General features: G+C 56.8%; 10 protein-coding genes across 10 annotated transcripts; 5 read left to right on the top strand and 5 right to left on the bottom strand.

The window, feature by feature from the left end:
* Positions 1-283: 283 nt before the first annotated feature.
* CHGG_06590 (uncharacterized protein) lies at positions 284-5,730 on the bottom strand (the record flags this gene model as incomplete). Its single annotated transcript, XM_001222684.1, has 4 exons — positions 284-408; positions 467-1,859; positions 1,971-5,222; positions 5,275-5,730. 4 exons carry the CDS (start codon positions 5,728-5,730, stop codon positions 284-286), a joined length of 5,226 nt encoding a protein of 1,741 aa, XP_001222685.1.
* A 1,188-nt stretch (positions 5,731-6,918) lies between these two features.
* CHGG_06591 (uncharacterized protein) lies at positions 6,919-7,423 on the bottom strand (the record flags this gene model as incomplete). Its single annotated transcript, XM_001222685.1, has 2 exons — positions 6,919-7,109; positions 7,198-7,423. The coding sequence occupies 2 exons, from the start codon at positions 7,421-7,423 to the stop codon at positions 6,919-6,921; spliced, it is 417 nt and encodes a 138-aa protein (XP_001222686.1).
* Positions 7,424-7,690: 267 nt separating this feature from the next.
* CHGG_06592 (uncharacterized protein) lies at positions 7,691-13,021 on the bottom strand (the record flags this gene model as incomplete). Its single annotated transcript, XM_001222686.1, has 2 exons — positions 7,691-12,723; positions 12,787-13,021. 2 exons carry the CDS (start codon positions 13,019-13,021, stop codon positions 7,691-7,693), a joined length of 5,268 nt encoding a protein of 1,755 aa, XP_001222687.1.
* A 563-nt stretch (positions 13,022-13,584) lies between these two features.
* CHGG_06593 (uncharacterized protein) lies at positions 13,585-14,850 on the top strand (the record flags this gene model as incomplete). Its single annotated transcript, XM_001222687.1, has 1 exon — positions 13,585-14,850. The coding sequence occupies one exon, from the start codon at positions 13,585-13,587 to the stop codon at positions 14,848-14,850; it is 1,266 nt and encodes a 421-aa protein (XP_001222688.1).
* Positions 14,851-15,170: 320 nt separating this feature from the next.
* On the bottom strand, positions 15,171-15,969 carry CHGG_06594 (40S ribosomal protein S9; the record flags this gene model as incomplete). Its single annotated transcript, XM_001222688.1, has 3 exons — positions 15,171-15,582; positions 15,646-15,744; positions 15,905-15,969. 3 exons carry the CDS (start codon positions 15,967-15,969, stop codon positions 15,171-15,173), a joined length of 576 nt encoding a protein of 191 aa, XP_001222689.1.
* A 306-nt stretch (positions 15,970-16,275) lies between these two features.
* CHGG_06595 (60S ribosomal protein L21) lies at positions 16,276-16,945 on the top strand (the record flags this gene model as incomplete). The annotated part of the gene is made up of 3 exons (XM_001222689.1): positions 16,276-16,379; positions 16,440-16,487; positions 16,615-16,945. 3 exons carry the CDS (start codon positions 16,276-16,278, stop codon positions 16,943-16,945), a joined length of 483 nt encoding a protein of 160 aa, XP_001222690.1.
* Positions 16,946-17,956: 1,011 nt separating this feature from the next.
* CHGG_06596 (uncharacterized protein) lies at positions 17,957-20,953 on the top strand (the record flags this gene model as incomplete). The annotated part of the gene is made up of 3 exons (XM_001222690.1): positions 17,957-18,435; positions 18,487-19,082; positions 19,218-20,953. 3 exons carry the CDS (start codon positions 17,957-17,959, stop codon positions 20,951-20,953), a joined length of 2,811 nt encoding a protein of 936 aa, XP_001222691.1.
* Positions 20,954-21,505: 552 nt separating this feature from the next.
* On the bottom strand, positions 21,506-21,779 carry CHGG_06597 (uncharacterized protein; the record flags this gene model as incomplete). The annotated part of the gene is made up of 2 exons (XM_001222691.1): positions 21,506-21,633; positions 21,752-21,779. The coding sequence occupies 2 exons, from the start codon at positions 21,777-21,779 to the stop codon at positions 21,506-21,508; spliced, it is 156 nt and encodes a 51-aa protein (XP_001222692.1).
* A 1,165-nt stretch (positions 21,780-22,944) lies between these two features.
* On the top strand, positions 22,945-23,547 carry CHGG_06598 (uncharacterized protein; the record flags this gene model as incomplete). Its single annotated transcript, XM_001222692.1, has 1 exon — positions 22,945-23,547. One exon carries the CDS (start codon positions 22,945-22,947, stop codon positions 23,545-23,547), a length of 603 nt encoding a protein of 200 aa, XP_001222693.1.
* Positions 23,548-24,338: 791 nt separating this feature from the next.
* On the top strand, positions 24,339-25,998 carry CHGG_06599 (uncharacterized protein; the record flags this gene model as incomplete). The annotated part of the gene is made up of 5 exons (XM_001222693.1): positions 24,339-24,363; positions 24,450-24,537; positions 24,683-24,777; positions 24,837-25,148; positions 25,223-25,998. The coding sequence occupies 5 exons, from the start codon at positions 24,339-24,341 to the stop codon at positions 25,996-25,998; spliced, it is 1,296 nt and encodes a 431-aa protein (XP_001222694.1).
* Between the last annotated feature and the right edge of the window lie 509 nt (positions 25,999-26,507).

Here is a 26,507-nt window from a genome sequence, read left to right on the forward strand (position 1 = left end):
TGGGGGTAGTCGCGCGGATTAGTGAGCAACCACAGCAGGTGTTGCTGTTGAAGAGTTTGATGGTAGTACAAAAAAAAACAACAGTGAGGAGAGAAGAGAAAGAGAGAATCATCAACGTCGTGACAACCCGTATGCATGGCCGATGTATGCATCGCAGAAACCCCAATGCAGCAGAAAATGGTTCATGTAACGATCGACGAGAAAGTAATGATGCGCTGGCCCTTAGAAAGGGGCATCAGTGTTGATATTCCAAGGAAATGTAGAGAGTGAGCCGGGACGGTGTTCATGCCCGCGACCTCACGGTTCCAACCGGGGTTGGGGCTGATGAAGGGGTGGGCGAGCGGAAGCCTGCAACCGAATGGCGGCCCTTTTTCGCACTATTAGTGAGGGTGCCGACATCGTGTTTGCCTATCCATACTGTTAGTGCCCTCGTTGCGTAGATGTGGCTTGAGAAAGGGGGACTTACCATCGCAGCACGCGCGAACATTTTCGAGGCGATCAGCCTCGCGATCTTGCCTCTCAATCATCTCCCTAACATCTTCCGCGCTGTCTTGCAAGTCGTTGGTTTCGTAAATACCAAGAGCGGAATGGCGCCCCTGGACACTACGACTCCTCATGCTGCCAAAGGTCCCCGAGATCTTGTTTTCTTTCCAGTAACCGCTGATTCTGCTCAGAGTGCCATACGACGGGCGGCCTTGCGACGCTTTGGAGCGCGAGGGGGTCAATGTCGGAACGCTCATCGAGATGTCCATGGTCGGGGATTGCCTCGCTGATTGGGAGTTGTAAGACGACAGCGAAGGTGGCGCCCGGTTACCATTTGTGGGGCGTTTCCCGGTCGAAGGGTTGAATTCATCGACGTCCTCCCGTGTGATGTAGCCGGCAAGCTCCTCAGCATCCTCGTGTCCCTCATCTGTCGTGCGGAGCAGCAGGTATGACAGAGCATTGAACCAAGTCTCATGTCGCTGTCCCGTGGTGCAAGTGAATTTGATACTTCTCCCAGGGGATACGATAATCAAACTCTTCCTGTGTAGACCTGGCGGCATCGGATTGTCGTCAGCAACAACCCGAACCGCTTCAATCTGCACGCTCTTGGCCCTCAACTCGGAACGCCCAGCGGCCGAAGGGTCGCGATCACTCCAGTAGAGAGTACGCGTATACGGGTGAACCCAAAAGTATCTGCGGTGTCGGTTCTCCGACATCTCCCCGCGGCCAGCTTTACGCGTGTACTTCCAAAGGTACTCCCCAATCATGGTCTGTGTGATTGCCTGGATCATGCGAGGGTCGGTATTCGGTCCAAAGCCCTGTGGATCGAAGCCGTTGACGTGGTTCATGTTGAATCGAGTATCGACCTCGGAAGTGAATGACGAGATAGAAGATTTCCGGCTCCGAAGCGTCGCCCGCGAAAGCGACTGCATGTCGTGCACATCGGCTTGCCCGGGTCTTCCAGCCACGCGAGGGGTCGGCGTCGCGCGACCGGACGCCACCGAAATTGGTGAGGTGGGGCGTCTCGAGCCTGTCGGAGTCCGAGGCCTGAGAGATGAGTTCTGCGGCTTCAGGGAAGAAGCAGGGAACAACGGAGGACCCATGGTGCCAATAGTGCCCTGGCCGCCTTGTGAAGACCCGGTCCTTGCGGCCTCGATGGCTTCCTTGTGGTTTGCGGGAAGAGGAGGTACCTCGTGAATCGAGGCCATACCACTCGCTGAGCTGCCCGGTCTCCGTGGCATAGGTCCCTCGAGCACGTCTGTACCGTAATCGGAAGCCGTCCCCTTGTTCCGCAAAGGGGTGTCGAAACTTTCTTGACGAGGCCGGTGAATCCGCACCGTAGAAGGGGTCCCCATGCTGCCCATTGAATGGGAGCGCTATAGGATAGCAATCCCGGCAGGCTGGAGTTTCTCTCTTATCATTTGGTCGATGGCTTCGGACGTCAGGGTTGTTTGAGCGCCCTGGTCTGCGGTTGGGAAGGTCTGGACTTGTGGGGACACAGATTCGGGCTCCTCTGACGCCAGTGCGTCCCGCGCCCGGATAGCATCATGCTTGCCATTGACTATGATCTCGGGGTCACGAGGTATGATGAATGCGTTCCTCTTAGGGGTGCGCGGCTCGGCAGGTTCACTGTGTAGCGACTGGATCCCTGCGAAGCTCAATACCGGAACAACCTTGGGTTCTTGGGGCTCAATGGGCTCAACGTCCTGAGCCTCGATAGCCGACAGAGACAAGCTCGGCGGGAGAACCTCCGGCTCATCCAGGGGCTCAAGACCCCAAGAGCGAACGCTTGAAATGATTAGAGGAGGCGCCGGGGTTTCGCAAGGAACCACATCCAGCGTTTGAATGGGGGCGAAGGCCAGAGAAGGTGCTGGTGGCTGGGGTTCTTGGAGAGGCTCGACTTCTTCCATCGCGATGGAGGACACCGACAGTTGGATAGGGGACATGGGCTCCCCGTCCCGAGGCTCGACGTGCTCCGAGGCGATCGAGGAGAGCGAGAAAGGCAAAGGTACAGGAATGGCAACCTTTGGCTCTGAGCGCTCTACAACTATGGGCGCGGGAAGTTCAACTGGTTCGACCTGCTCAGAAAAGATAGCCGAGCAGGAAAGTGCGATTGGCGATGGCGGGGGGGTCTCCAGTTCAGCAACGGGCTCAACTTCCTTGATATGAATAGTTGAGAGAGAAAGAGCAACCGGCGTTGGAGGGGTTGGCTCAATGTCCTGGGAAACAACAAGAGGGACGCTGAGTGTCTGGGGCTCTGGAAGAAGTGGCTCTGGCTCAGCCACGGGAGAGATGTATTGAGAGACAATCGCGGGCATGCTGAGTGTCGGGGGCTCTGGAAGAGGAATCTCTGGTTCAGACACAGGCTCAATATCCTGAGAAACAATGACGGGCACGCTGAGTGCCGGCAGAGGGATCTCGGGTTCAGACAAAGGCTCGATATCCTGAGAAAGGATGACGGGCACACTGAGTGCTGGAAGAGGGATTTCGGGTTCGGAGACTGGCTCGATGGTCTGGAAAAGGACGACGGGCATGCTGAGCTTCGGAAGGGGCGGTTCCGGTTCGGTCACCGGCTCTACATGCTCAGAGACCAAAGAGGCCATAGACAAGGTTGGCGGCTCCTCTATCACCGGCTCCGTGTGCTCAGACAAGATTGACGACACGCTCAGGGGCGGTGGGCTCGGGGCCGTTTCCGGGTCGGACAGCGGCTCAATGATTTGTGTCTGAATGGAAGCGATGCTCGATGCAGTGGCGGCTGACGGGAACAGCTTATTCCACTCGTGCTGAATACTTGCATCACTGTAAGAGACAGCGGATACAGGTCTCGACGAGTCCCCGTCTTTGTGTACGTCTCCCAACCATTGGGTCGATGCCGGAAACTGGCGAGGCCGGATCACCGACTCCATCGACATCGGGCGCTCGGAATCTTCGCGTGCCTCGTACTCCTTCTCTCGATCGAGAATCGCGAGGGCTGACCGCATGTCCATCGGTTCGGTCATCATGCCGCTATCAACCATAATCTTGGGCATTGCTGGAACCTCGGGGGGTGGCGAAGCGCGGCCTCGACCAACGCTGCGGGGCGTGGCGGGCGTGACGGACCGGATGCTCCTCCGACTCGGGGTGTCGGGGCCTGTGCATGAGTCTTCATCGCTATTGTCCAACTCATTCAGCTCAGCGTACAAGCTCTGTCCACCCGGTGTCACTGGGGCGTTGTTGGCAGGAAGACTTGAAGGACTGCCCTGCACGACGGGCTCCTCGCTGAACTGTCGGGAACGGCGAGAGAGCGAGCTGCGGCTCATGCGCATCCGCATCTTGGGGCCAGATGTTGGCGTCTTGATATCAGAGCTGAAAGACGGATAGTCATCGTCCTCGCTAGACGTCGAGGCAGTACTGTCGAAGGAGTAATGATTGCTAGAGTGGTGCGGAGGCAGGGGAGGGGGTCGCTTGATCGAGTTGAGTCCTCGTGAGGGACCAGATTCCGTTTCGGTCGCCGTATCATTGTCATCCGACATTTCCTCAACACCAGTCTGGAAGTCCTCGGTTTCGGTTCCGCGCTCATGGGCGGTCTCAAAGGCCGCGTCGCTCGTCTCGTTGGCCGTCTCGAAGTGGTCGCTGCTTGACTCGACAGGAGCAACAGTGCTTGCGGGGAGGCGAAGAGTCGAGGCGTGTCGTGACAGTACGGTCGGAGAAGGGAACTCGGATTGGTCTTCCCATTCAGGGTCCTCAACGACTTCGGTCCTGCTCGCTCGAGAGACGCCCAATTGGTTAAGTCGGAAAGAGGGCTTCTTAGCCTCGCGCAGCTCGGCCTTGCGGCTCTTTTTGGGAGCAGGGTTCGGGTCGTTCCTCAGCTTCTCAACCTCGTCTCGGGCGTCCTGGAGCATACGCTTCAGCTCCAACTTCTCCGTCTTCTCACGATGGATGTTGGTGCGCAGGGTCTGAATGGTACGCTGGGCATGACCGAGAGACGTCTTGAGCGTCTCAGACTCAAGCGCAGAGTGTCGAGGAGTCGGCTTCATGGGCGACGGAGGCGGGGAGTGCTCGGGGGTGTTGTGGTCGGGGGCGGAATTGGAATCCTCTTCGCTCCCGGTGACCGGGCCTTCGCGTTCTAACGCCCGCCCGCGTTGCAGGGCCGAGAAAGCCTTGGCCAACTCCTGGTTCTGGCCGGTCAGCTCCTCCACCTTCCGCTGAAGCACCGTGCGCTCGCTTTCGAAAACTGTTGCGGTCCGGCGGCTGGTGCCAAGCTCGATCTCGAGGTTCTTGATCTCAGCAGAATGCTTCTCATCTTGCTTGGCGAGGTTGTCCTTGACTTCTTCCAATTCCCTCTGGGTGGCATTCCTTTCGGACTGAATGATATTGACGGCTTGCGTCAGCTTCTTCTCGCGCTCCGCCGCTTCCTTTTGCCCCGCAATGAGCTCGTGAATCTGGGTCTCGAGGTTCCAGTTCTCGTCCTTGTACCGGCTCTCGCTCTCATCCAGCGTCTTCAAGCGTTGATGGAATCCCTCAGCCTCAATTTCCAGCTGGGACCGCTCCAATTTGACATCCTTGAGCTCTTCTTCCCGCTCAGAGAGCAATGCTTGCAAGTTTCGGACCTGAGTGATTAGGGAAGTGCTAATCTCAGCAGCGAATTCGATATCGTGGATCCTGCTGGCTGGCTGGTTGCGGAGCTTGCGGTTCGGGACGCCAAACTTGGTCGGCGAGGGCGCAGCAAGAGACTCGAACTTGGACGGGCTCACGGAACGCTAATCCAGCGCATCAGCCTAAGCTCCAGAAACGAGACTAGGTTAAACCTACCCTGGCGACACCTTTGTCCGGGGAGAACGGAGAACTCTGTGCTTCATTGCTAGGCACTCTCTGCTTGGGAAGCAGAGCTCGAGCGCTGTCCCGGGCCACCTCGTTATAATCCTTCTCAATCTCGACTAGCCGTTGGCGAAGTTCCGGGTTCAGCTCCGCCTCGGACTGGAGCTGGTCGACCTCGCGGAGTTTCTCGGTCAACTCCTTTTGCTGGTGAACGAGCGCGGTGCCCAGTTTCCCAGCTTCCTCCATCCGGCGTTCCGTATCCCGCAGGTGCGCCTGGATCGCCCGCTTGACCTGCTCGGCAGAGGATCCGGGGGCTAGGGCGAAGAGGTGAGTGTCATAGTTCGAGTGCCGTAGGTGAGTCGGGCCCGCGGGGGTTCCCATGAAAGGGTCGAAGCCATCGCCGGCGGCCGAGACCACAACGGCCTCATCCGAAACGAAGGCGTTCGTCATTGCTGGCGAGATCGCCGAACAAACGGGTCGTCGAGATCAAAGTTGCAGGCACAGATGTTTAGCTGTGATGCACACAAATGTCCCCTCAGCACGCAGAGTTCAACATGTGGAAAGACACAGGACTGCGTCGCAAAAACCAAAAAAATAAAAGAGAAGAAAATGAAAGGTAAAAAGAGAGTTGTGCCGTCAAAAAAAAGACAAGACAAGTGTCGCGAATGAACAAGGAAGGAATTAGAAGGGTTGATTATGGTGTAAGCGAACGAAAGAAGGACAGGCGAGAGAGAGTGAAGACACGGCGTCGAGTTGGTCGAGGATGTCGTTGAGTGTGCCTTGGTTTCGGGCCCGGAATACGCGACCCCTCGGGCGGTGTTGTGTTGACTTTAGGAGTCGTCGCAAGCAAAGAGGACACGGGGGGTCAGGGCGTGCGCAGGCGATTGAATCGGACGCGCCGGAGCCAGCAAATCAGACTCCTCCAAATCCAATCCACCGAAACAAAGAGGACAACAGGCGCACAGGCTGGAAACCGGGGCAAGTGCAGTCTGTTGCAAACGAAAACATGAAAAAAGAAAACAATTGAAATCGTGGCCGACAACAGTGCAATGGATGGGGGGTAATGCAGACGGAATCCAGCAGCGAGGAAGGCAAGAGTCTGCTGGACGACTCGAGGGTTGAGGGGCGAAAGGGAGCCTCAGCAGCGCTCACAAGGGGTGATTTTTGGTCCTCGTCATCGCGAGAAGTTGGCCTCAGGCAGCAAAAAATTACTGTCCACTGTGGTGTGTGTGTGAATCAATGTGATTTATTCCTGGAATTGCTCCACCCCAGCTTTCTGCCAAGCCGCCAACCAGCATCATACTCCGCTGCTTCTGGTTCCGAGCCTTCTCGAACATGGCTTCGATTTGGATCGCTCATCGACAGCAGATTGCAATGTTCCGCCTCAAACATCGGGACGCAGCCCATTAATCGACATGCATCTTCCCGCAGAATCACGTTTGCAAGGAAAAAGCGACTGCGCAAAAGAGGTCTTCTTGAATCTCGAATACTAACTACTTGTAGAACGGAAGGTCAGTCCAGAAAAAGTAATAGTCACAGCTCAACTGCAGGGTTGCCCGCCCCTGATACAGGCCAAGCAGTGTGCTCCGGTCCTGAAAATACTTAATAAAGACTCAGCTCAACCCCAGTAAAAACCTCCTATGATTTCCGAGATCCACTCCCGGAGATGGCAGGAATATGCAAAATTATGTCGACCTCCGACACCCTCCGGTCAAATCCGGACTGCGGTTCCCAATCACCCGTTTTCACGGCGGTTGACATTGCCCGCCCGTCAGTCCAGGCAGCAAGGCACGCGAGCGGTCCACTGGGATCCAATCCATAATTCACGGCTGTCGATTCTGACCGAAAGCGACAGATTGTGTCGGGTTTTTGAGTCACGGATCTCATATGTTTCACCATGGTGGAGGTCGCACTTACATGAAATGGATGTCGCCAGCCGGGATTGGGTGATACAGGACAGATTAACGAGGCATTTGATGACACTCCGCGAGTCCTCAGCTCGCATCCTGGCATCCCCGGAACGGAACTGCATCGTGTGTACGAATAATTGCAACATGGTCAACGGATTGCTCGCGAGCTGATGGGAGACCAGCGCCATCGTCTCTGAGTGGATCTGGGACCGCCCCTTCAAAATTATGGGCATGGGGAACAACGTGGACGGCGTATCCTTCTGCAAGTTACGAAGTGATGAGGAAACAACAAGGCAGAAACAACCGAACTTAACCAGGAAAATACAGGATGGTACATGCTAAACCCTCAACGCCGCTTATGCTCCCCCGCCAACATCATCCAACCACCCTTAACCCATATGCACTGCCATCGTCACTCATACCTCGTCTCTCATCTCTCATCCCTTCGATCTCCAGCGTAGTTATAGCACTCACTTCTCTATTAAACCCGTCCACCCCCCTCACCAATCCAACCCCTCCGCCGCTCCCTCCATCCCCCCTCCCCTCCTCCCCCCAAGCCTCCCCAAGAGCGGCTCCAACAGCGCCCCCTCCACTCCGACCCTCGCACGCTGCTTGACCCTTGTATAAAACACCGAGACAGTCCCGGCTATCACAGGGGACATCACCACCGCCACCGCGCCAGAAACATCCAGCGGCGCAAACCCCGCACAGCTCTGGCACACCTTCACCACGTCCGCGTACCGCCGCTGCTCGGCGCTGAGCCGGCTGCGTAGGAGGGGTATGGTTGTGGAAGGGGTGGCGGCGCAGCGGGTGCAGATTGGGAGGGGTGCGGTGGGTGAAGGGGTGGTGGTGGTGGTGGTGGCGGTGGTGGTGGGTTTGGACATCTTGACGTTGCAGACTAGGCAGGAGGTGGAGTTGAGGAAGAATTCGAGCGTCTTTTTTGCGGTGGCGTTGTTGTTGTTGCCGTTGTTGGGCATGACGGTTGCGACGGCGGCGGAGGTCATCTCCAAGCGGCGGACTTGTTGGACCTTGGGCATCTCGTCGTACCAGGCCCGGACGTTGGCGCCGACCAGGTTGAAGATGCGCTCGAGCGGCGGGATGAGGTTCTTGGAGATGTAGTATTCGGCGTCAAGCGACGCGTGCGGGTCGTTGAGCAGGTCTTCGGGCGCCACGCACCGGTCGATAAGCCGCGCCCCGGGTGCCCCGGATACGACCACGTACGGTACCCGCTCACCGTATTGTGGCTCCGCGCGGGCGTCTTCGAGCATGCGTCTCGTGCTGATCAGGGCGCCGGGCGGGCCGGGACCTTTGCCGCTGTAGGACCCGAGCTTGATTTCTTTTGCAAATAGGAAGTCTTGGATGGAGACGGCGCCACGCATGATCCTGGAGCATTGAGACTGGAAATACTCCTTGACCTGGCTGAGGTCAGCTGTCTCAAATAGGATCTTGAGCGCCTTCTCCTCGATCTTCTGCTCCGCCGGGGTGCCATCGCGGCGGACCGTCTCGATACCCTTCGCGTCGAACTCGGGCACCGTCTGATCCCGGCTTTCGTACTTGTAGCCGACGTACCGCTTCTTTGCGAGCAGCACGCACGGGTGATAGACTTTCTCAAACTTGAGCTTCACCGGCCGCGGGTTCAAGTCGGTGATCTCCTTGGCCATCTCGGCGCCAATGTCGAAGGCCTGCTCACGCGTCCGCCCCTTGAGATAGACAAACAAACTGTCGGTATCGCCGTAGACCACCTCGGCACCCCATCGCTCGACCGAGTGGATGTAGGCAATAGCCCGCTCCAGCGTCTCGCGGCTCGTCTGCACGATGCTATCGGCAATCTCAGAGCAAGGCATCCTGCCGGAGAAGGAGGCCGACGTGTACCCGTAGGTGACATTCGCAAGGAGCTTCAGCGCAAGTTGTCTGTTGTGGAGAAGCTTTTGCAGGGTCTTGTCGTCTTTGTCCTCCTTCATGCCGCTCTTGACCATCACACGAGTCTCGAGAATCTCGGTAAGCATCTTGGCGAGGAGCGACTTCCGGATCTCGGGCTTGGTGTACATCATGCCGTTCGGGGCGATGTTGATGTGGTCTTTCAGCAGCCGCAGGAGACCTTCTCTTCTCCTGTACTCGGTGAACCCCATCTTGTTGGTGCCACGCCAACTAACAACACGGCCGAGGCACGTTGAGTAGCAATAATTGTACGCAATCATGACGCTGGGGTACAGACTCTGGAAATCCAGGACCAGGAGGGGGCTTGGGTAAAAAGCACTCTGCGGTTCCATGACCAGAGGCAAGCACTCCAGAGCATTCTGGGAGCCGACTTGCTTCCTGTTGGGCGAAACGAGAAGGAAGTTCTCCGGTTTGGCGATCCGGAACATGATGGACTCGACTTTGAACTGCGAACCCCTCGAGAACACGGAAAAGAAATCCACACCGAGAAGCCTCGCTTGCTCGCTTGTCCGTGGAATCAGCTCGTTGGCCTCTATTATTTCAATGTCCAGGCGAGTCCTCCTGAGATAGTAACGGAGAACTTTGCTTAGATCTCTCGGACGTCCACTCAAATACCAGTCCGTCAAGGTCTGCCACGAATAATGCGGAATTCGACGATGCAAAAGATGCCAAACAACGTTCTCCATGCTGTATTGCAGAAGGTTGAGCTCGCCTCGCATGGCTCTCCAAACGTTGATGATATGTCTGCCCGTCACATGGAGGTTGGATGTTGTCTTGGACCCCCAAGCGTCAGCGTTCTTGCCAAACTTGCCGAACGACTCCGACTTCATGCGCGAGAACTCGTTGCACAGATCAAACTCATACTTGTGCATGGCCCGCTCAACCAAGTAGCCCCAAGAGCTCCCGTGGACTTCGTATCCGGTGAGGATATCCGGGTCATGCGCCCGCACAATCTCCACCATCTTGACCAGGAGGTCCAGTTCGGACGCCTCTTCATCAACCTGGCAAGAGGTTTGGTTGCGGACCTGCTTGGCCAGGAGGCCGTCACCCGAAAGCACGACAATCCCGGTTATGGTGTTGTCGTCAGATTGGCTGCCGAACAGGCACTGTTCGTCGGATCTCAGGCACCAAAAGATGCACTGGACTTCGTCTTCCTCGGGATTCGGGACTAGTTTCCCCCTGCTGTTGACGTGTATCTCGAGGCTCATGGTGCTCATGTACTGCGCCTCGTGCTGGACGCTGGTTGACTTTTGCTTCTGCGAGTACTTGAAGCCGTGGGTGTTTTTCGGGGTTGGCCCGATAATCTGCGACAACTCTGGCTTTTGGGTTTGGGTAGACAGGGGCGGCCGACCAGGACGAACCCTCTGAGTCTTGCATTTCTCCTTCTCCTCCCACCACCCGCTCACTTCGGCGAACGTTGGAGGTGGCTCGGCAATCTCCCAGCTCCGTAGGGTACATAGGCTTTGCTGCTTCTCGTAGCGCAACTCCATCTCGGCGAGGTCGGGTGCTAGATCCGGTTTTACCCCGAACGTAGCCGGGGACTGGCCCGTTGGATCGAAATCGGGCAGGTAGGGGAGAGTGTTACCGTCCAACCGGTATTCCCTTCCAGCGTATTCTCTTGGCCTCGGCGGCACATCGTCATCCTTGCTGTAAAACGCATCCTGATAGATGACATCCGGCAACCCGTATGACTGCATTGTGGAGCATACCTCCGCCACAGACGGCGGCCTGCTGTTGACTAGGAACATGGTGGTTTTCCCACTCCAATGGATATTCGGGCGTGGAGGGGTGCTCAGAGTCTTGGACGGTGACGATGTCACCGGTGTCCGGAATGTTGATGTAGTAGAGCTCGACTTGGCTTCATGGATGGACACGAGAGGGTCAAACGAAACTTGCTTTCTTGCCGAGCCACTGAATGTGGATTCGTCAGTCCGCTGCGAGGCGCTTCGCTGACTGAGTTTCAATATTGTATCAGGATCATGGGGATCTTTAACAACCGGGAAGTTGAGGGTCTGATTCCCTTGTGATTTCTGGGAGCTTCCTTTGCTAGTGGTCTTGTGTGGCTGAGATGATGGTGCTGGCGTTTTAGCCGAAATGGGCACTGGTTTCTCGGCCACCACAATCAGCCCGGGTGGGGGAGCCTCAGCCGAAATTTGATGAGAGCCCTCGCGGTGATCATGGCACCTCAGCCGCTTCGCCGAAGCGTCGTTTTCCAGATCTGAAGGGAGGCGCTTGAGAACGCCTGATCCCGTTGTCTCGGAAGCGGCCCTTTGGCCGCCAGCATCCCTGGATGTTAATTCAAGGGTGGTTGCCTCGAGAAGGAGTTCCCTCGGCAGCGGGATGGATGGACGCTTGCCAGAGCGAAGCCCACTGACACCAAAACCGCCGTCGAGACCCTTGATTTCCCGCTTTAGTTCCGCGATGAGCCTGTGCGATTGTTGTTGTAAACCGCCGGGGAACGGTTCTGGTTTTTTATTAGACGCAGAAGGTACGGCAATGCCGAAAGGGCTTTTCTTTTCCTCAAACTTCCGATCAAGCCGGCTTTCATGTTCCTTCTTGCTGCGATCTTCGTCTGAATCATCGAGAAGGAGTTGACCTTCTTGCTCGGGAACATCTAGCTCAAGAAGCCTTTTTTCGTCTACCTGGATGCTGCTGGCTATGCCGGTGTGCCCTTGCAGCAACTTTTGCTCGAGCCCCAGAGCAGGTAATAAGTTCTCCGGGAACAAGTCCTCGACAGATTGGATGACGGTCTGCACTCCGTCTCCGTCCGGGTCCGGTTTGATGTAATTGGAAAAGGTCAAGCCTGTCCTCTCCTGCTTGTTCTCCTGCTCAATCAACTGCTGAACTTCTCGGTATTCCTCCTCGTGGATCCACGGCGGCGGCTGCGAATGGCGCGGGTCCGCAGACATGGTAACGAGTGCTCCTTGAGGAAACGGGTTGCCTCCAGGCTTCGGCTTCAGCTTCGCCATCTGCTTTTCCCTGCGCTTGGTCTCATCCTTCCACAAACCGGCCATGCTGTGTACCAACTTCAAGTCCGAGGGGATGGGGTGCTCTCGTTCAATAAAATCGTGATGTAACTGGCGCTCCTTGACGGCTTTGCGGTTCGAGATATTCTGAACGCAGATGTCCACTTCTATGGAACAGTGGCTGGCCCGGGGGAGACTCATCTCATTAGTGATTGCCTCAGGCAAGATGGTGTTGCTATCCCATATGCGTGGAGGGTCATCGGGGCCGGCAGGGTCTGGAATAGGGCCGCGAAACCTAACATCTTCGGCGTCGAGATAGTCACAACCGTATAAGTTGTAGTCGGCCATGAACTGAAGCAGATACTGCAAATGTGCCTCGTAGGGTTGGAACTTTTGGCCCATGACGAGCCCCTGCAACAGCAAATCGGCCAACCTCGTCATGACAACCGGGTTAAGCATGTAGATCTTGAGATAATAGCGATATCCAACATGGAAGCCGTAAAATGGGACCCCTTTGACAAGGGTCACGCGGGCAACAAATCTCTGGGGCTCTCGACGCTGGTCTCTGCGGTAATTGATGGCCAGGGCGCGGTCAATGGACAAGTGCAGCGCGTAGATGTATTCGGATACTACACAAAGCCAGGTGTGAGCAGAATCATCATTTCCACCACCGAGAAGACTAAGTTACTCACCCGTTGGTTTGTCTAAGGGTCCTCGGTATTCGATATAGAGGTATGGGAATGCGCCGTGGACATGAGCGCACACCTTCTGGCCGGTCTCGGTCGACCCAAACACGCGAATGACGGGCACTTTGGGTTGCTTGTTAGGCTCCGAGCGGTAATCATCCCGACGCAAGTGAGGGTCATATCGTGTTGGTGTGGCCTGGTAGTGGTCGATGCAGTTGAGTCGAACCCGGAACCCGTCCATCTTGACTGTGTTGTCCAGTTTCCGCGTCGAGCAACCCGGCACGGGAATATGTTATCATTTTTTTCTTGATTAGTTTTTAAAGTTACGTGGTGTCATAAACGTGGCAATGAATCCAAGTTCCTGAAGCGCAATCAAAGCGCGACGCTCATAAGGCAACGACGCGGTTGGCAATTCCAAGCAGTCGCGCCGCAGTGGAGCAGCGAGTCGCCAAACCACGTGAAACTCAGACACAAAGAATCCACCTAGGTAGAAACATGGTAAATATCACTCGCCTAAGCACAGAGCTCCTGAGTACATCATGTTCTGCTCGCTTGCCCGGCTATTTTCCCATTCCAGTTTTGGTTTTTTTACTGAGGAACCGGGACTCAGTGGTGTAAGTGGAGGCAACGCTCAGACCATGACGAAGAATCCATGCATGAACTCATGTAGGGGTTAGGGTTAACAGTACCATCAAACTTTCGCCTCCCAACACTCGGTCAATATCGTTAACTATCCTCATCATTCAACTGTTCCAAATCCTTTCCGTATTTGAACAGTCAGGGCAACTCCATTACCCACCCAATATGCCTCCCCCACCATCCAGGCGGCCAGCAACGGCATCTGCGGCAGCCGCCGCTGCCAGCGCAGATAGCGGCTCCGGCGCAGGCGCTGCGCGCAAAGAAGACAACATCTACATCCCCTCCTACATCAGCAAGCAGCCCTTCTACGTCAGCGGGCTCGACGATCACGACGACTCGTTGCAGCACCAGCGGCGCACGACCCACGACGACGAGAACCTCACCTTCGAGCGGGGCGGCAAGAAGGTCGGCGCGGCCCGGACCAAGTGGGTGAAGGGCGCCTGCGAGAACTGCGGCGCCATGGGCCACAAGAAAAAGAGCTGCCTCGAGCGCCCGCGCAAGGTCGGCGCCAAGTTCAACGGCAAGGACATCCAGGCGGACCGGACCGTGCGGGACGTCAAGCTGGGGTACGAGGCGAAGCGCGACGTGTGGGCGGCGTACGACCCGAAGCAGTACAAGGAAGTGGTGGAGGAGTACAACCTGGTTGAGGAGGCGCGGCGGGCGCTGCAGGGGAAAAACGGCGACAAGAGCGAGGGCGGCGAGGACGTGTACGAGGAAGGGTTCAAGTACGCCGAGGAGTCGGAGCTCGGCAAGGACAAGACGGTCAAGCAGTCGATGAGAATCCGCGAGGACACAGCCAAGTACCTACTGAACCTGGACTCCGACTCGGCCAAATACAACCCCAAGAAGCGCGCCCTGGTCGACGCCGGCGCGATAGGCGACAAGTCGTCGCAGCTCTTTGCCGAAGAGAGCTTCCTGCGGGCGTCGGGTGAGGCGGCCGAGTTCGAAAAGGCACAGAAATACGCATGGGAGGCGCAGGAGAAGACAGGCGACACCTCACTACATCTCCAAGCCAACCCGACAGCGGGCGCGCTGATGCGCAAGAAGGAGGGCGAAGAGAGGGAGGCGAAGCGGAGGAAACGAGCCGAGCTGCTCGCCAGCCAGTACGGCGAGCAGCCGACGGTGCCTGAGGCGCTGAAGGTTGCTATCACCGAGTCGGAAACATTTGTCGAGTACGACGAGGCCGGTCTCATCAAGGGCGCGCCCAGGAAGGCGGCCAAGTCCAAGTACGCCGAGGACGTTCTTATCAACAACCACACATCCGTCTGGGGGAGTTGGTGGTCTGATTTCAGATGGGGTTATGCATGCTGCCATTCTTTTGTCAAGAACAGCTACTGCACAGGCGAAATGGGAAAGCAGATGGTCAAACAAGCCGATTCATGGGACAGGCAGGACGGAGAAGACGCCGAGGCTGCTCGAGATAGTTCATAATGATACCCCATATATTGTTGTGCACATCGCATCATTGATAGTCATGTTTGTAGTCTTTGTTTCGGTGGGTACCCATCTTTGCACGTCTCTTTGCGAAAGTCGACAAACGCGACACTGGGCTCGGAGACCTCGAGAAGTAAGGTGTCAATGATTGGTGACCTGCTGGGTGTATTGTACGTGCAATTCTTGATGCATTCCCACTCCCTGACTATAAACGCCGTAAGAGCAAGATGCAGAGGTCAAAAGTCCCTGCCCAGACCAATTTTCGTAGCCCGCTCCGTGCAGTCCCAACCATTCCCTTAATGTATCGTCACAGGAATTTACTCGTCATCCTCCTCCTCCTCCTCGCCGTCACCCTTCTCGGCGGCCTTGGCCTTCTTTCTCCTGACACGGCCGGGGCGGCCACCACCGAAGGGCGAGGTCAGGGCGAAGTCGATGTGCTTCTGGGAGTCGAGACGGACGACGAAAGAAGGAACGTTGACGATCTGCTTGCCGACGCGGATGTGACGCTGGCGGATCAGGACACGGGCGTGGTGGATCGACTTGGCGAGACCGAGCTTGTAGACGAGGGTCTGGAGACGGCGCTCCAAGAAATCCTCGGCCTTCAGGGCCAGGACGTAATCGAGCTTCATGCGGGACTCGTCGAGGACACCGACACGGACCAGACGGCGAATGAGGGCATTGCCTTCGAAGAGACGCTTGGGGTCCTTCTCGTCGAGAGTAAGAAGCTCACTGGAAAAGAAGTCGTTAGCCTGCGTTTCTAAAAAATTGACCTAACTCGCCTTGACTACTTACCGGGCAGCACGACGGATCTTGGAGAGAGTGAGGAGCACACGCCACACCTCACGCTTGTTGCGGAGACCATACTCGCCAACGAGCTTCAACTCGGAGTCCCTAGGTTCCGAAAGTTAGTCCACGATCACAATCGACATAAGCACAGACAAGCTGCTGCTCAGTGGCCGGTGATGTTTGCGAGCATGCAGAGTCGGCGTTCGCGATGACCGTCTGCGCAGAGGCTGCAATTGACGGAGAGTAAAACCGGAATTAAACGCACAAACGAGCGGCCTCAAAGGGGCGACGCGGGACCTTGGCGGTCTTGGAGTAGGATAGAGGCGCCATCTTGTCGTTGAGGCTATCAAAGGTTGGTCGACCGAAGCAAAAGTTCGCTAAGTGGGAGCCGACTTGAAGGTTGGGAAAATTAGAGGCACGAGGGGATTTGTGGTGGTCCGTGCGTATCGCGCCCGCTTGCCCTAACGATAGCGCGCTGGCTGGAGCGCATGGGGCGCACGCACCCTGCTTAGTCACCCAATCTGAAATCCTGACTTGGATTTGCTTCCACACAAAAAATCCCCAATTTTTGCAGCCCGCAGCAACCACCGACTTCGACATATCGATCCACGCCGACATACCCAGCAAACAGGCAAGATGGGTCACCCCGCAGGTCTCCGTGCTGGTACGAGATACGCCTTCTCTCGGAATTTCCGGGAGAAGGGTATGATCAGGCTCTCGACCTACTTGAAGACGTACAAGTATGTTGGCGCCTTGTGTGGTACCGCAGACGCGGAGATGGATCGCTAATTGGCAAACAGGGTCGGCGATATTGTCGATATCAAGGTCAACGGTGCCGTCCAGAAGGGGTAAGCGAAAACCCAAATCCTTATACAATCGAGGAGGGGTGTCGGGAGTGATGGGGATCACAGCGTTTACACGCGCGCCACATCGAGAGTCGCATGATTGAACGGGACTGACGTCGGACACGAACAGTATGGCGCACAAGGTCTACCACGGCAAGACTGGCGTTATTTACAACGTCACCAAGTCGGCGGTCGGCATCATCATCTACAAGAAGGTCAAGCACCGTTACCTCGAGAAGCGTCTCAACATCCGGATCGAGCACATCCAGCCCTCGCGGTCAAGGGACGACTTCCTGCGCCGCGTTAAGCAGAACGCCGAGCTGAAGAAGAAGGTCAAGGTTGAGGGCCAGCCAGTGCAGCTCAAGAGACAGCCCGCTATGCCCCGCGAGGCGCGGACGATCTCGATCAAGGACAACAAGCCGGAGACGGTCGCCCCTGTTGCGTACGAGACCACGATTTAAAGGAACTCGTGGCGGGTTGCTGGATTTGGTGGGGTTAGACACGGCTTGCTTCTTTCTCTGCATGGGGTTCATCGCGTTCGGCACGGAAGGATCTCCTGCCTGGAATTGGTCTGGGATGCGGGAGTGCTCATAGGAATCAAAATACCAATGGCATGACCAATAGCGGCTCGCAGCACCCTCCTTGTCCATCCGACGTGGTGCAACTGTGAAGCTCGGCCCGTCGAAGCTAGGACATGGGGGTTAGATTGCGCTGGGGACTTGGGAGGAGTCCGCGATCACTTGTTATGCCCCAAACAGGAGACTGGGCTCGCTCTAGTCCAGGCACTGATACATACAAGACAGCAGCATGAGAGGACCCAAATTCAAGGGGAACGATTCGAGAGCAAGCTAAATCTAACAGCCTTCCTAAAGTAGAGGCCTGACCCCTTGTGTCCAAGACTGAAAATGGACCCCGTTCATTGAGTTCCCCGTGGGGCATTGACAGTGAAAATCATCAAACTGATCACCGGCCACCACTCACATGCCGAGCTTGAGGCTCCTCCATCGCGTCATCCCAGAGCTACCTCACTCATTTCTCTCTCCATTCCGAACTTCGTTCATCAGCCTTACCGCTGAAAAGACCAGGGCCTTGCCTGATCCGTGGCGGGGCGCTGATGGTTAGCCAATCATGGCAGCGCGGGGAAGCACGGCCGATCGCTCGGCGCTGCCTGTGGCTGGCTCCCACTGTGGTCCACTACCCGGGGGGCTGCTGCGCCAGCTGCGAGGTTCCGGGTTGTCTGTCATCAGCGACCGAACACGAACAGCTGACTTCCCAAGTTGGTTGGCCCGTCTGAAACCAAAGTCAATGCCCCGACTGGGTGCTTTCTATTGTACACCAAGTCCAGAGCTCAGAGCATTACTGCTAGAATCGATGCGCCCGCGAGTTATCGTCCAGTCTGGCAGGTAGCAGGGCCGACACTCTGTCACTCTGCCGCCGCCATAGTGCACTGAGTGCAATTGGCAACCGCCGCCATGGGTTGGTCCGCCTTCCTATTGACGTACCTTCTCGGAGGCATAACCTTTCTCCCGCTGCTGGTGATTGTCGTCTTTGCCCATGCCTACCTCTACCTCCCCTACCGCCAGGATGCCGACCTCGCGCAGACCGAGCCCGGCGACAAGGACGACCTAGTGCAAACCGGTGACGACCTCGAGCCCCTCAAGGCAACACAGAAGGATGGCATCAAACTTCGGACAGTTCAACATGAGCAGGACGTCGCCGCGGGCTACTTCGCCGTATGCCGCGAGTACACGCCAATGGGGATTAACGCGAAGCCGATTGAACGTGCGACGCCCGTCGGCTCGACCACCGTGGCTGCGCCCAGCCCCAGTGTCTATCAGACGATGTACCGCAGCATTTTCGACCGGAAACAGAATCAAGGGCCCTTGGATGCTAAGAATGGCGCCAACCAGCGCCCGAAAAAGGCTGGCAACGTGTTCTATGTGGTGCTCAGGTACGCGATGTATTGTCCCGGTCAGTGTCACGGTTCTAATTGGCCATACAGACACGGCCACTTAATGCTCTTTGACGACGACGAGCAACTCGAGGTGCGCCATGTTGTGTCCCTCGCCCATCACGACGTCAGCATATACTCCGGGGAGCCCGTGACGCCCGAAGGAGAGCTATGGATCAAGCGCAACGCCATCTGCCTCTCACGTCGGACGAATGGTCCGGAATTGAGCCCGGACAGCCAACTGTCGAAACCGTTCTACCTGTTCTCTGAGAATTGCTCTGCGAAGGAGGACTTTTATTTCGCCTTGCTGCGAAACCAAGAACAAACCGGCACTGCGGGGAACAAGGCACCGACACCCATCCAGTTTGGCATGGAGAACATGATCTCGCTAGTCCAGAAACTCCATGCATCCGAAGAGCACATGCAGACTAGGTGGCTGAATGCCATGATTGGAAGAGTCTTTTTGGGAGTCCATAAGACCAAGGACATTGAAAACTTCATCAGGGAAAAGCTTACGAAGAAAATATCCCGCGTGAAGCGACCAGCGTTCCTGTCCCACGTCGCCATAAAAGCCATCGACACGGGCGACTCCGCGCCTTACATCACAAACCCCCGCCTAAAAGACCTGACAGTCGAAGGGGAGTGTGGTATTGAAGTCGACGTGCGTTACACGGGCAACTTCCGGCTTGAAGTCGCAGCCACTGTCCGCATCGACCTGGGCTCCCGTTTCAAAGCGAGAGAGGTCAACCTGGTTCTTGCTGTTGTTGTGCGTAAGTTGGAAGGTCACGCACTCTTCAAAATCAAGCCTCCGCCCAGCAACCGCATATGGTTCTCTTTTCAACAAATGCCGAAGATCGAGATGACCATCGAACCCATTGTCAGTTCCCGGCAGATTACGTACACGGTTATTCTTCGCCAGATCGAAAATCGGATCAAAGAGGTGATCGCTGAGACCATCGTCTTGCCATTCTGGGATGATACCCCCTTCTTCAACACAGAACACAAAGTCTGGAGGGGAGGGGTCTTCCACGACGACGCAGTGAAATCCCCAGCCAGCCCCGAGTCCGCCGCGGCTCAAGAGGGAGATCTTGGTGAGGTGGAACGTCTTGAGGAGACCCATGGGATCCAGGAGACTGAGCTCCCGCCCATCGAAAAGAGCCACACCATGCCCGTTCTGGACAAGAAGCCATCAGTTGGCTTGTTTGGAAAGAAGCTCTCGAGCAAGGCGAGCAAGGCGGACCTGCCATCATCTCCATCTACGTCGTCGACCAGTACTGAGACAAAAAATGAAACGAAAAACGAGGTGAAGCATGAGGCCAAGAATGAGGTGAAGAGTGAGGCGAAGAGCGACATCGGCTCTCCTCCTCCAGTGCTCTCTGCTCCTTTCGCACAACCTTCGTCTCCAACGGTGGGGACTATTGCAACCAATGCAGACCAATTCAGGCCATCATCTTCTCCGCCGAGCGGAGATTCGGCCGCCTCGGCCATGGCGACGTTATCGGCGACGTCCCACACCCCATCACCAGCTCAAACGCCCAACCCCAACGCGTTCAAGCCTTACATCACTTCCAAGTCTTCCAACCTTTCGTCTTCTAGCTCGTCTAAGGATGCTACCGACACCGAAAAGGACGCAGACAAGACACCTCAAGTGCGGCGAAACACTGTGTCGTCGACCGAGAGCCACAGTGATGGGGGGTCACACTCCCCAACCTTGTCTACCAAAGGTTCAGTCCGCGGCCAAACAGGCACTATTTCTCGAGGCTTCTTCAGTCGTCGCGACACCACGTCTTCGGTCTCTTCCGGCATCAGCACGAGCGATTCGCAGAAACGCACCACGCTCAACGCTGTGGCGAACGCGGCAGCGTCGGCCAAGCGATGGGGTTTCAACGCGTTCCAGCGTCGCCCCAATGATGAAGCAGCAACACACGTTAACCACTCGGATGAGAGCGCACCAGCCCTCGACCTCAGTCAGCCGATGGGGCGTGGCCACCCGCTCCCGCCGCCTGGAACGCCGCTTCCGATGCCCGAGAAGAAAACATCAACGGCACCAATCCAAGTTCCCAAGCGAAAGCCAATTCCTCCACCATCGACAGAGAACCACGCCGAGCACACCAAACGAGCGAGCGAGCGCCGCCCTGTACCACCTCCCCTTCCGAAGAGACGACAACCGCAGAATGAGGACGGCGAGGAGCACGGGATGCTTGTGGTGACTGCGCCCGCTGAATCGGAGCCAACGACGCCGTCGAGCGCGTCAAACAGCCCTTCCTACCCCCCGCCACAGGTTGACGAAGTTGAGGCCTCTGGTACATCGCCGTTGAAGACGGAGGAACCCACAAAGGCGGATGTTGTAGGGTTGGGAGTGTCGCTACCCGAGGGGGCTTCAGTCACCAAAGGGGACCAGTTAGACGTCGCAGCCGGGGTGCCGGGTTCCGCTGCCGAAGACGAGGACTATTCCGCGTGGATGGATAATGCGGAACTGGAGGAATCGGCCCTTGTTACTACTACACAGGCAGCTTGAAGCTGATTAGAGTGATACGGAGTTTACGGCTACGGCCTTGGAGTCGAGGCATGGTGCATTAGCTGGATACATGGGCATATTGCTTAAGGCTATACCTTATGATTGTACGGGACATACATGGCGCACGCATATCATTGCATTATTAGGGGCGTGGCTTGATTATTCGAATGCAACTAATCTAAATCTTCTTCGCCTTTCGTTGGCATTGTCCATGCTGAATCGGCGAGCCTTGTCGTGTTAGACTAGGTAGATTTTACCTTACTCTCGAGCAGGTCACCACGCTCACCATCAAAAATATGGCCTTCTTGTTTCTTCCAAGCTCATTTCGGCCTTTGGGTATGTTCTTATGCAGGTTCGCTCCTGTTTCCCGTCGCCTCCCGCTCGCTTACGGCTCGACGCCACGACAACCAAGAACGGCTATTTCAGAAACCGCCAACGTTGATTGCGGTAATATCAAGAAAGGCCTGGCACCTTATATTGGGAATTTGCTTGGCCTCTCAACGGCTGCCCGTTCTGAGCCGTTGGGAGCGCGCGCAGGCCGGGTCCCACAGCTCAGGCTAAACGGAGGCTGAAGACGGGAATAATGGACACAGGGCTCGACCTACTATAGCCATCAATGGACGCGCCAGTGCTGGCGGCCGCAGTGAGCAGATTTGCAGGATTCTGGCCGAGGGTTTTGGCTGGAACAATGTGTGGCCTTGCATGGTAATCTGATAGGTGCGGGAATGTAAGGGGTAATTCTCCGTCTCGTTGGGGGATGGATAACGCTCGGGGGTTTCGTTATCCCGAGGCACTTACACACACTACCGTAACGGGATTGTCCCATTATGGGTGGAAGGGAGGCAGGGAGGCAAACAACGTCCATGCCGGTCCCTGACACGCTTGGTCGATCCTCTGCCGTCCGAGCCTCAAGCCCCCGGCGATGAACATCACCCACCTCTCCAGGATAGCGAGCTGTTGATCTCTCCCCAACGACCCGGATGGGAAACACATCAAAGCCCATACCCTGGCAGGGCGTGCAGGTTCGGCCCCGCTGTAGATATATGGAAGTGATATACACCCTTGTCGAGATAGTATGCCAACATGTCCCGCAGAACCGTGATCAAGCCGCCCTGCATCCGCCGTCTGTGGCCTCGCATACTTAGCGGGAACCAGACGGGAACGGAGCAGGTGGCGCCTGCATCGAGATTGAGACGGACGCTTATCGACATGGCCACCGGGGCCGTTCAACGTCGGTGCATACTCGAGGAAGAAGCATGAACGGCATCCTCGGAGCAGCAACCGTGGCTCGAGGGCATCCAAGTCGCTCATTCAGCCTGTCTCCCGGCGGCTGTTTTGTTGCCCTTGGTTCCGAAGAGGAGGGCAGTCCATCAGAATATAGAATCTGACGCTCGTTATTGCTCCGCAACACGAGGAGGCATCTCGCGGCCCGAAAGCAGGAGGCAATGATACCTCTCCAGGTTATTAGCGTTGCATATCCCTCAGGCCGGGACAGGCACGGCCGCCCTTTGGGCTATAGAGTGCGGTGATAACACGCAGCCAGCCAGGGAGGCAGCTGGGATGGGCGACCTTAATAAGTGGAAATCACTTCATCCGGTGGACCCATAGAGGAGGCAAGAGCCCGGAAGCTGGAGAGCTGCCAGGACGGGAAGCATCTCGGGGCCGGCCGCGGATGACAGAAATAGAAGACAGGAATAGAAACGCAATCAAGACGACGACCTTGTCGAGTCTGGGGTATATAATAACCGGGTCTCCGTCCCACTTGGGAGAGAGGAAGAGATGGTAAACAAGCTGAACAAAGGTAGCGCATCAAGGTACATCCAGGTCGCCCCGTTACGTCCACTTTGCAGAGACAGACAAACCAAACCCCTACAATAGTTAGTCTCCTGAACTTCCAGGTACGGTTGAGCGCCACAACCAAACCATCCCCCTCCCTCCCCCTCCCTGCTAACACAAGAAAGCAGGGCCCAACCCTTCTCCCTCCTCACACGATGAAGTTCTCCCTCAGCGCGCTCCTCGGCCTAGCCAGCCTGGCCCTCGCGGCCAACGAGCCCAACGCGGTCTGCCCCACGGCCACGCGCACCATCCAGAACCGGGCGTGCGGCAACGAGTGCCCCTTCAGCGACTGCACCTTCCACACGACCATCCAAAACCCCTGCGGCTGCCCTGCCACGCTCCCCACGGCCACGCTCATCGCCCCCTGCCAGGCGCCCTGCCCCTACCAAGGCTGCGACATCGACTTCCGCACCTCGGCCCTCCCCTGCCCCACCACCCCAACCACCACCACGCGCCGCACCACCACCACTCCGACCAGCACCCGCTCCGGCGTCGTCACCAGCATCGTCACCCTGCCCCCGCACACCACCACGCGGCCGCCCACGACATCGTCGATCCCCTGTCCCAAAGTCACGCGCACGACCTCCCCCGACGGCTGCGACCCGATCCGCTGCCCCGTGCCGACGTGCCGGGTCGAGTCCGACCTGGTGGTGCCCTGCGGGTGCGAGCCCAAGACGGTGTTATATGTGACGGGGTGCCAGACGGCGTGCTCGGAGGGGTGTTTGACGAGGGTGAGGACTAGTAGTTTGGCTTGTTAGGGTGGTGGTGGTGGGGAAGGGGGGTTCTTGTTTGGGGGTTGTCTGTTGGTTTGTTAGGTTGTTTGTTTGTTTCCGTTTGGGAGGAAGGGAGACTGTTGATGAGTTGTGTAAATAGGTAGTTCCTGAGTTGGTAAAATTGACTTTTTTTTTTCGGGTTTAATCTGTATGTTGTTTGGTTTGATAACTATCTGCTTGCCCAAACCTGGTATGAGGCTTGGTGAAATAGATGCCCGGTTGATGCAGGCCCAGGCCCAGGCCAGCCGCTTGCTGCACTGCACTGCACCGCGCTGCAGTGCTTCAATGGACCGGCGGAGAGTGCCGATCTGCGCAACCCAATCTCATGCCAAGACACCACCCGGCAGCCGCCGCGCAGGGCCTACCAAGTCTGACCTGCGTCCTGGAAGTTGCCCTGATTGGACCAGCTGTCCCAGGCTGTCCCTGTGACATCATGCACCAACAGCCATTGGCGGGGTGCCCTGTGGCCCGCTGTGTGCCAGCGATAGCCTCGACCTCTATGGGCCCAAATGGCCCTGTAACCCCCAGCCGATAGCTCCGTCCCAAAGAGGAGTTGGTTTTGTGTTTGTAAGAAGCGGTGACTGTGCCTCTCTTTCAAACAGGCTTCTTTCAAGATTATAACGATTGTACCTGAGAATACCCTCTCTCTTCTCTTGTTTATTCCAGTTTCCAACTTCCAGTTTCTGTTGGTTTCGTCTTGCCTCTGACCATCTCAGTTCCCATCCAATCTCACCTACTCTACCAACATCCACCATCCACAATCTACAATCTACACCATGACTACTCGCTATCGCGTAGAATGTATGTATCCCTCCTTCCGTACCCTAGAAGAGACACTGATCAGACAATAGATGCCCTTAAAACTCACCGGCGTGACCAATTCATAGGTGAGACCTCTTCCATGCGAACTGCCACCCCCCTGAAGCCGAGGCGGGCGAGGACGGCCGTCCACCGCTACGAGCTATCCAGAGCTTGGTAACAGCCACGGCGGTAGTCTCGCAACATCGCCGAACACAACTCCTGGGTTTGCATAGCATGGCTAACTCGACCCAGAATGGATCAAGGGGCTGCTCGCCGTGCCGTTTGTGCTATACTCCCAGCCCCATGGCCCCATCAACAGGCAAAGCATGAACGATCTCGCTCAGACACGCGAGGAAGCCCACCGGAGATACAGCGAGATTCTCCGTGATGTCGAGGTCATGATAGACGATCACAGTAGGCACCTACTCGCTCCCCTTTCCCAAGATACCAAAAAGTGACTCACCAAATTCCAGTTGCTCATCAACACGATGCCGAGAATCCCTTCCCATCCAAACTCAAACTCCTAGTCCCCAGCATAGGGCCCTTCTTCACTCGGCTACCCCTAGAAGCCGGCTTCAAGTTCCAGGACCACAAGCGCTACATCTCCTCCCGCCGCTTCGTCTCGCCCTCCTTCAACGATGTCCGCCTCATCCTCAACTCGGCTCAGATGATGGGCCGTGACCAGCTACGGCACCCTCCAGCTCGCACCTTTGACGGCGACGTAACTCTCTACGACGACGGGCAGAGCCTCGAGCCCTCCAGCCCCATCGTCCCCCGGCTTATTGGTACGTACACCATCAACCCCTTAAATCCACACTTCCATCCCAGAATCCCAATTAACCATCTCCCCAAAACACAGACCTCCTCCGCAAAAACGTCAAAATCGGCATCGTCACCGCCGCCGGCTACACCACCGCCGACAAGTACTACGCGCGCCTGCACGGCCTCCTCGACGCCCTCGCCAACACGGCCGAACTCACCCCAACCCAAAAACAATCCCTCATCATCATGGGCGGCGAAGCCAACTACCTCTTCGAGTTCTCCCCGTCCTCCCCGCACCTGCTCGCCCCGGTCCCCCGCTGCCGCTGGCTCACCCCGGAGATGGCGGCCTGGGACGAGCGGGACATTGCCGAGGTGCTCGACGTGGCCGAGGCCGCGCTCGGCGACTGCATCAAGACGCTCAACCTGCCCGCCGTGCTGATGCGCAAGGACCGCGCCGTGGGCATCGTGGCGGACCCGCCGTCGGCGCGCATCCCGCGCGAGTCGCTCGAGGAGACGGTGCTGGTGGTGCAGAAGGTGCTGGAGCTGAGCAGCGCGGGGCGGCGCGGGCGGGTGCCCTTCTGCGCCTTCAACGGGGGGCGGGACGTGTTTGTGGATATTGGCGATAAGAGCTGGGGCGTGACGGTGTGTCAGCGGTGGTTTGCCGGCGGGGGCAATGGCAATAGTGGCGGGGATGGAGGCGCCGCCGCGATCAAGGGGGATAACACCCTACATGTGGGTGACCAGTTCCTGAGCGCCGGCGCCAATGACTTCCGGGCGCGTAGCGTGGGCACCACCGCGTGGATTGCGAGCCCGGCCGAGACGGTGGATCTGCTGGATGAGTTGGCTGAGTTGATGGGGAAGAAGATGTCTTGAGGGAGAAGAAGATGTCTTGGTTATGGGGGTGGGGGAGGGATGTCGTCATGCTGGTTGAGGGGGTGAGCTAGTCGAGGACGGCTATGGAGGGTGCGTCTCTGTACTGTATACGAGAGTGTCACAGCGTTGTAGCGTTTCGGGGTCAGGAGTTCGGGATATACCTGGAAAGAGCTTTTAATAACCAAAGTAGTTAGAATACACGTTCTCATCCGACGCTATATTGGCCTTTCCTGTCTCGGAGTTACCTGAACTAATGTGGATATTCCTCGAGACATGTAACTACCTATGTAGTGCGCTGCCATCTGGTGATGTGTTTGGCGTGAAAAGCAGGTCGAGATCCTGGCTCTCAAGCGAACCGACCGTCGCTTGCCCTGAAAGGCAACCTCCAAAACATAAAAAAGGGGGTATTGTGCTTTATACATAGAGAAAAAAAAGATGGGGAAACGCTAACTAATACGACTCCCCCCAATCGCTTGACCGACCCTCCCAAGTCACCGAAACCTGCCTCC

This window comes from Chaetomium globosum, genomic scaffold (assembly GCF_000143365.1).
Source record: "Chaetomium globosum CBS 148.51 scaffold_3 genomic scaffold, whole genome shotgun sequence".
Lineage (NCBI taxonomy): Eukaryota > Fungi > Ascomycota > Sordariomycetes > Sordariales > Chaetomiaceae > Chaetomium > Chaetomium globosum.